The sequence below is a fragment of the Tupaia chinensis genome, unplaced genomic scaffold, assembly GCF_000334495.1.
Source record: "Tupaia chinensis unplaced genomic scaffold, TupChi_1.0 Scaffold146907_1, whole genome shotgun sequence".
Classification (NCBI taxonomy): domain Eukaryota; kingdom Metazoa; phylum Chordata; class Mammalia; order Scandentia; family Tupaiidae; genus Tupaia; species Tupaia belangeri.
This window is the reverse complement of record NW_006206760.1, coordinates 2,020,523-2,028,998: the sequence shown is the minus strand read 5'-3', so window position 1 is coordinate 2,028,998 and position 8,476 is coordinate 2,020,523. Positions and strand designations below refer to the sequence as shown.

General features: G+C 45.0%; 1 protein-coding gene across 1 annotated transcript in view; it reads left to right on the top strand.

Annotated features, from left to right (window-relative positions):
• The window catches only part of WDR19 (WD repeat domain 19), a 96,126-nt gene that overhangs the window by 71,987 nt on the left and 15,663 nt on the right, over positions 1 to 8,476 (top strand). Inside the window, exons 27-30 of the mRNA XM_006169241.3 lie at positions 507 to 619; positions 1,852 to 1,920; positions 5,014 to 5,091; positions 8,130 to 8,226. Of these exons, the coding sequence (XP_006169303.1) occupies positions 507 to 619; positions 1,852 to 1,920; positions 5,014 to 5,091; positions 8,130 to 8,226 (357 nt within the window). The remainder of the gene's footprint in view (positions 1 to 506; positions 620 to 1,851; positions 1,921 to 5,013; positions 5,092 to 8,129; positions 8,227 to 8,476) is intronic.

Sequence of the window (8,476 nt, the reverse complement as noted above, 5' to 3'; positions counted from 1 at the left end):
GCTGAATCTATGTTGCAATGAAAACAGACACTGATAGGAACTTTCAGGGCTACAGAATTTTTAAAAACATAGTTAAAAGTAACATTGATGTTTGCTTTTGAGAGTTTTCCTCACTTATTTTTAGGTCACCTGTTTTGTTGTTGTTGTTGTTGTTGTTTTGTTTTTTGAGAGATTTTTGCTATAGGGTGCGTGCGCTCGCCAAACAGACAGAGAGAGACAGAGAGACAGAAAGCGAGAAATCACCCCCCAGGGGGGGATGGTCACGCCGCAATCCCTTCTCCTCCATTCTGCTCTCAGGATCTTGGGCACGCACGCACATGCACCCGGCATGAGTTTTAAGCCACCAGGTCCAGGACGTGAATCGCGGTCGACTACGTGGTAGTCCAGCAACATAGCCGTTACGCTAACTGCTGGTTCCCTAGGTCACCTGTTTTTACATCTTATTTTAGCAATAACAAGTAAACAAGGTGTGCTCAGATATTCCACTCAATGAATTTCTGTTGTAGGTTCTGAAGACACCACCAATGAAGACTACCAAAGCATTGCTTTATACTTTGAAGGAGAAAAAAGACACTTTCAGGCTGGAAAATTCTTCTTGCTCTGCGGCCAGTATTCTCGAGTTAGTATTCGCCAAGAAGACCCCCAGAAATGGCTCTAGGAAATATGTCTAAATACTAGTAGTTCCTAGGCCGCAAGATCTGAATTCGGAGAGCCAAATCTGGAATCTTCCTCTTCCTCCCACACCCAGTCATGGTCATCCTTTGTCATATCCCTTACATCTATCTGTTCCTTTTCCTTCTAGAAACCATCAACTCAGCGTAAGCCCGGATTTCTCCATTTCTGGTTATTGTTATAGTCTCCTGTTGTCTCTGTATTTAGTTTCTCCATCTGTAACTCTTCCTGCATATTGTTGACCAGATAGTATTTGTTTTCATTGCTAAAGAGTCCCTTCACCGGAGCCAGCAAGTGGTGTCGTGGTTAAGGCATGGTGGCTGACTGAGGTTCCATCTCAGACCCTAGCTCTCCCTAGTGAGATCGTGCATAACACAGAAAGAGGAGCCTTCCTGGTATCCTTCATGAAATCCAGCACAGCCCAGTATACAGAGTAGCAGATTGTCAGTAAATATCTGTTAGATGAAAAAAAAAAAAAAAAAAGAATAGAATTAAATCTTTCTACTGAAAGAGGGTGCATTTTACATTTTCCTTTCATCAGACATCAGAACTATTAGTTCGTCCAACAAGCTAATCGATTTGCCAATTATTTAAACTACACTTAACCTTTAAACACACATACACACTGCACATGCACACACACACACACACACACACACACACAAGTACTTCAAAAAAGCTTTGAAAAAATGGAATTTTGAGTTTATTTTGGTGTAAAAAAATTTGAAATCCATGCACAGTTTTTTGTAATACATATTTTCCATGAGCTTTTTGAAGATCCCCTCATTTGAGTGTGTATGTAGGTTTTTTTAATGAATGAGGGTGTATAGGTTAGAAAGAGGAGGGTTTACAGAATCTCACCATGTTGTGGCCCCCCCATCCCAGCCTCTCCGTTCCCTAGGACCACAGGTGCATGTCACCATGCCTAGCTTGTTGGGTTGCACTGGCAACCAAACCTGGGCATCCCGTGTGGCTTCCACCACCAGGGAATGACACCCTGCTGCCGGCACCACTGCGGCTAGGCCATTTTTATGTGTGTATTTAAGACTGACCCAGCACTGTTGGAGCCTCTGGTTGAGAGAAAGACAGTCAACCTATAATTACTTTGTATGTGTGAAAGTGTTGTTTTTCCCAGTGCGAAAGCAGTCTGGAAATTTTTAATTGCTGTTCTCATTTCAGGCACTTAAACACTTTTTGAAATGCCCAAGCTCAGAAGATAACGTGGCAATAGAAATGGCAATTGAAACGGTAAGTAAACGCTGGAATGAAACTTTCGGGGTGACAAAATTTTAGAAAAACATTTTGAAAAAGTTTCCAAATATACACAAAAGTAGCGACAGTATAACAAATTCTCACATACTGTGTCATCCGACTTCGGTAGCTATCAAAATATGGGCATACTTACGTCATTCCCTCGGTTAATGCTGTGAAGAGAAATGCCGTTCAAATCTTTTTCCCAATTTTGAATTGTATCATCTCATCTCATTTTTACTGATTTGTAAGATTTCGCTATATATTCTGGATACAAGCCTTTTACGTCAGATCTACATATTGCAAAAATCTCTCAAAGGTGCGGCCTGCCTGGTTTTTATTGTCTAATGGTATCTTGACAGACGAAACTTCAGAAGTTTAATAAAGTCCAATTAATGGGACCAGCAGATGGCATAATGGCTATGTCACTGGACTCCCATGTAGTCGACCGTGGTTCAAGTCTCAGACCTGGTGGCTTAAACTCACGCCGGATGCATGTGCATGCGTGCCCAAAATCCCAAGAGGAGAATGGAGGAGAAGGGATTGCGGTGTGGCCATCCCCCCTGGGGGGTGATTTCTCGCTTTCTGTCTCTCTGTCTCTCTCTGGCGAGCGCACGCGCCCTATAGCAAAAACCTCTCCAAAAATTAAAAAATTAAAACATAAAGTCCAACTAATGAATCTTTGATAGTTAGCACTTTGTGGTTCAGTTTTAGAAATCTTTGACTAGCTACTCCCTATTTATTTTCTTCTATAAGTTTGATAGTTTTGGCTTTCTCGTGTGCGTTGTTTGAAGTAGGAGCCAGGATCTGTCTTTTCCATATGAATATCCAGTTGACCTGCCATTGTTTATCAAAATACCATTCTTTTCCACAACTGAGTTACCATGGAACATTTGTCATAAAATAACCATGTATGAGTAAGTCTGTTTGGGGATTCTTTAGTCTTTCTCATTGATTCAGTTGTCTGACCTGTAGCAATCCCACATTCTCTTCATTGTTACATGTATTATGTTACAATCTTTCTGTTTCTGTAGATTTCCCCATTCTAGACATTTCATACAAATGGAATCACACGTATGTGGCCTTTTGTGTTTGGCTTCTTAACACTGAGTATGATGTTCTCAAGCCTCGTCCATGTTGCAGCATGGATCAGGCCTTCATAGCATCTTATGGCTGAAAAATATTTGTCGTGTAGATAGGGCCACATTTTGTTTATGCATTCCTCCGTCGGTGGACATTCAAGTTGTTTCCACTCTTTGGTGTCACAAAAATTAGTGCTGACATCTGTGTGCAAGTTTTCCTGGGATGTGTGTTTTCATTGCTCTCGGGTGGAATTGCTAGGCCATGTGTAAACCCTGTGTTTAACGTTTTGAGAAGCCGCCTCCTGTTTCCTGAAGCAGCTGTTTGGCTTTGCGTTCCCTCAGCATTGAGGGAGTGTCCCTGTTTCTCCAACAATAATTTCTTGATATGGTCAAATATCCAGTTAGGATTCCGATTTCCCCAACTCTTGCATATAGTAGTGTTCTGTTAGATTTTTGCCATAGGGCTCTTGCACTTGCCAGAGAGAGACAGAGATAGAGGGAAGGTGAGAAAGCACCCCTTAGGGGCAGCGATCATGCTGCAATCCCTTCTCCTTTGTTCTTCTCGTGGGATTTTAGACACACGTGCACACGCATTCGGCATGATTTTCAAGCCACTAGGTCTGGTCTTCTGAGAACTCAGCCGTGTGGGAGTCAGCTGCCTTAACCTCCACCAGAAGCTTTGCTGTTAACCCTTCCTCTGTATTGGCTTATTCACCCAAAACCATTCACAAAAGCCATGAGGAGAACAAGCTCTACCATTTCTCACCACCAGCACCCCTTCCTTACCGCAGTGGCAGGAGCAGAGGCCACCTAGGTTCATCAACGCGTGGCCACAGGCAGTGGAGCGGGTAGCAATCTCACGTCTCTTCTGCTCGGGCCCACTGAGCTGACCCTCCTCTACTGCACACGTCCTTCCAGCTTTCCCCCACGCCTTTCCCCGAGGTGCAGCAGGCGAGGCCACGAGTTGCTGCATCCCTGCAGACAGTGTCCTTCCTGTTTCGGTGGGGATTCTCGCTGTAGGGTCATCCCTGGGACCAGAGGGCAGGACCGCCCTCTGCTGTGTTCCCCGCCGGGCTGAGCTCATGGTGTTCATGGCGCGCCTCTGATTCGGGGACACAGAACCCCAGCCTCCTGCTGTTGCCAATCACGCCTAATATTCTCCAGATTCCTGACCTCTCACACCCTATTTCTACTCACTAACGATCTGTTTCCACCCTCCACCATAGCTCACCATCGTTCCTGACCTTTCCCACGTTTCCAGCATTTAGTGATTGAACTCTCACCTTTATGGAAATGAGTTTTCCAGTGGAGATTTCTAGGCCAGGGTCCTCTCCTGACCCTGCCCTTCTCTCCCCCGTTTCCAGCCACTGTCCTGTTGGGGGCGCTGTGGCTGTAACACTCAGCTCTCTCCGTCCTTGGTCCTGTGCAGCCACGGGAGCTACTGAGCAAAGGGCACTCCGCAGCTCACTGTTCCCAGCTCCTGTGTTTGAGATGCTGTTCTCTAAGCGTCATCATCACTTACCTTGGAAAAGTTTTTATCAAAACATCCAACAATATTCTTTTTTTTTTTAAAGAATTATTTTATTTAGCTATTTATTTATTTATTTATTTCCATTTGACTAGAGAGGGATAGAGAAAAAGAGAGAGAGAAAGCAAGCTGCCACGTCCAGGATTTGAACCACAGTCAGCCATGTGGGAGTCCAGCCCCCTCAATCACCACGCCACCTGCTGGGCCCACATCCAAGAATATCTTATGTGTATAAAAGAAAATACAGGATTTCAACACAGCAGCTGAGAAACTGTAGCTTCTAAGGATAGATTTTTACAGACTCAGCAAACAGAGATGCTGGGTCTGTGTTGTATTTCGGGCACTGTATTCCAGGTGTGTTAAACATTTCTGTTCCAGTTTCTTCGCCAAAGATTATTTGCCTTTCCCACCCCACCCCCGGCCCCCTTGCTCGGTTTAAAGATGCTGAATTTGCTGGGCTTTTTCTCTCTTATTAAACAGGTTGGTCAGGCCAAAGATGAACTGCTAACCAGTCAGCTGATAGACCACCTGATGGGGGAGAGTGACGGCATGCCCAAGGTACAAGAACGTGTGCTGTTTTTGGGTTTTCCCATCTTGCGATCAGAATACCAGAGCCATTCTTCACAGATCTAGAAAAGACAATAGCAGAATTCGGAATCATAAAAGACCTCGTATTGCCAAAACAATCCTGTGCAAGAAGAGTGGAGTGAGTGGCATCTCACTCCCTGACCCCAAAATATACTTTAAAGCTGTGATTATCAAAACAGTATGGTGTTGGGACCAGCAGTTAGCATAATGGCTATGTCGCTGAACTCCCACGTAGTCAACCGCAGTTCACATCCCGGACCCAGTGGCTTAAAACTCATGCCGGGTGCGTGTGCGTGCGTGCGCAAGGTCCCTAGAGGAGAATAGAGGAGAAGCAATTGTGGCATGGCCATCCCCTTGGGGGATGATTTCTTGCTTTCTGTCTCTCTCTGCCTGGTGAGCGCACACACCCTATAGCAAAAACCTCTTAAAAAAAAAAAAAAAAAAAAAAAAAAAAAAAAAAAAAAAAAAAGGGGTTGAAAAAAAAAAATAAAAAAAAAAAAACATGGTGTTGGTACAAAAACAGACAGGTGGACCGATGGATTTTCCCATCTTGGTTAGGCCTTTATTTATTCTGCCATGTTTTCACCTATCACACTTAGGGAGTATAAGCCTGTAAATTTTCTCTCTGAAAGTAGTCATAAACCCTTTAAGCAGACACTGCATGTTAGAAGATATTATGTATATTCACTCTTTAAAATTGGCATTGCCTCCTGTAAAATAACTTTGACCCCCTCTATAACCATCTTCACAATTTTTTCTTACATGTTAGTTTCATTCATTCTAGGAATTATGAAAATGGTCATTGAAACGATGATGGAGCTCTGATCCTAAAAATCAGAGTATGCTTTGTGTATTTCAAAGATGGTGGGAAATAACAGAAACCATGTTGCACATAAAAGTAACTCACTGTGAATATGAAGTAGAAATAGACCGTGACAAGCACATTCTCAGTCAGCCACAGAGGCATGGCAGTAACACGACACCCTGCCATGTTGAAGCCGTACGGGAAGGTCTCGGGCCTGCACCCCAAAGCCTCCCTGTATATACGGGGTGCACACACGTGCCTGTGATCCTGCTGGCTGAGGCTGGGGGCGGATTGTGCTGTGAGCACCCCATTGTTCTCCCTCTCTCAAAAGAAATATTGGGTCATTGGAAATGTCATGATGCATTTTTGCATAGAAAAACAGAAAAAAAATGTCATGACTTTTCTGGCGACCCAATAAATCATTTTTTAAAAGAATTATTTATTTAATTTAAATTGTATTAATTTAATGAATAAAATTTCATTTAATTTTATTCATTCATTTTAATTTGACCAGAGAGAGGCACAGAGAGAGAGAGAGGGAAAGTGAGAAAGCAAGCCACCAGGTCCAGGACTCGAACCATGGTTGGCCATGTGGGAGTGTCCAGCACCTTAACACTATGCCACCTGCTGGTCCCTGAATAAATAAAATTTTAAAAAGGAAAAAGAAAGAGCATATTTTCAAAATATGTTATTGACTTGGGTTCCTGCAGAAATCAGTCTTCTCTCAGCCCTGATGAAGAGAGTCTGGCACTCCTTCGGGATTACCCTAGACCCCTTTCTTGCCTTTTGCTCTAGTGTTCAAGGAGGTTGCTTCTGAGAATTCAAGTCCCAGACGGGAGGACCAGCAGATCGTCACAGCTAGGGTGGGTCTATCTGTCCCCAAGTCCAATTCTTTTCTCTTAGAGTTAAAGCCACGGAGACCCAGAACAGCTGAGTTAACTAACCAAAGAACACAGGCCCCTGGACCCTCCCAAACCAGGTTCCCTCTGTCTAGTTATTCTGACCATCTGGAAGCCTGCACCACATACATTATCTGGTCTAGAGTTGGAATAGGAGTGGAAAACGACCTAAGGCCCAAGACAACCTTATAGGCAGAGAAAGGTATTCAGGTGTGAAACGGTTGCTCTTGGCCACGTGGGCACCTCGTATAAGAACACGCCTTACGTCCAAGCACGAGATCTAGGCCTCAAGTCAGGAACACGGACTGAGTGAGGCCAGATGAGGCTGAAATCCTGCCTCTGCCCCACTACTGTAGTTTCGTCTATGAAATCAGGAAAATAAGAATGCCTTCCTCCTAGAGCAGGCAGGAGGATTTAAGTGAGTTACTTCCTCTCATTCTTAAAATACCACCTGGCTGGGACCAGCAGGTGGCGTGGTGGTTAAGGTGCTAGACACTCCCACATGGCCAACCAGGGTTCAAGTCCTGAATCTGATGGCTTGCTTTCTCACTTCCTCTCTCTATCACTCTCACCCTCTGTCTCTCTCTGGTCAGACTAAAAAAATACAATGAATGAATAAATAAAATAAAATAATTTTAAAATATAGATATACCACCTGGCACATACTGAACTCAGTAAATCTCTCATGCATAAGCTAATTCTTGATTCGTTGGGTTATTTATTTATTTATCTCATGACAGAGGGAGAAAGAGACAAGCACCTGGAAAGGGTTCCATACCGTGATCCTCCCACCAGCTCTCCCCACTAGCCAGGATCATGGGTACACACGTATGTGCCTAGCATGTATAGATTGACCCAAGAACTAAACCCTGACCTTCCATGTGGCCCCCAGCATTCAGAGTAGCCTTCCACCACTACACCACCATGGCTGGGCCTGTATTTTGTTTTTGTTTTTAATTTGCCAGAGGCCTCTTGTGCTCACCGGAGAGAAAGCACGTCCGAAGGGGCATGATATTCGGCAGCCTCTCCTCCCTCTCTCCTTCCTGTTGGATGTTGGGTGCACACACACACCTGTTGTGTCTCCCAAGTGTCTGGGTCCAGTGCTCGAACCGTGCAGTCAGCCTGGTGGGACCCAGCCACCTCCATCACCATGCCATGGGCTGGCTCGCGTTGGGTTTCATCAGAACAGTAGCAATTCTCAGCTGCTGGAGGGCGAATGTGATTCTAACGGAAGCGCCCACGTTAGGTGTCCCTCTCCTTAGCCAGTGAAGAAGGTGACGTTTCTCTCATGGTTTGTGTGCCAGGACGCCAAGTACCTGTTCCGCCTGTACATGGCTCTGAAGCAGTACCGAGAGGCGGCCCGCACTGCCATCATCATCGCCAGGGAAGAGCAGTCTGCAGGTAGGTCCCTCACACCTGCCTCGTTCTCCGCGAGCCAGGAGAAGAGCAGAATTGAACCGCAACTCCTTGTTTTTCCCCAGGAAAGGGTAGCCATATTGTAACCGAGGCTTGTTTTTTTTTGGAGAGATTTTCACTATAGGGCGCGTGCGCTCGCCAGACAGACAGAGACATAGAGACAGAAAGCGAGAAATCACCCCCTAGGGGGGATGGTCACGCCGCAATCCCTTCTCCTCCATTCTCCTCTCAGGAT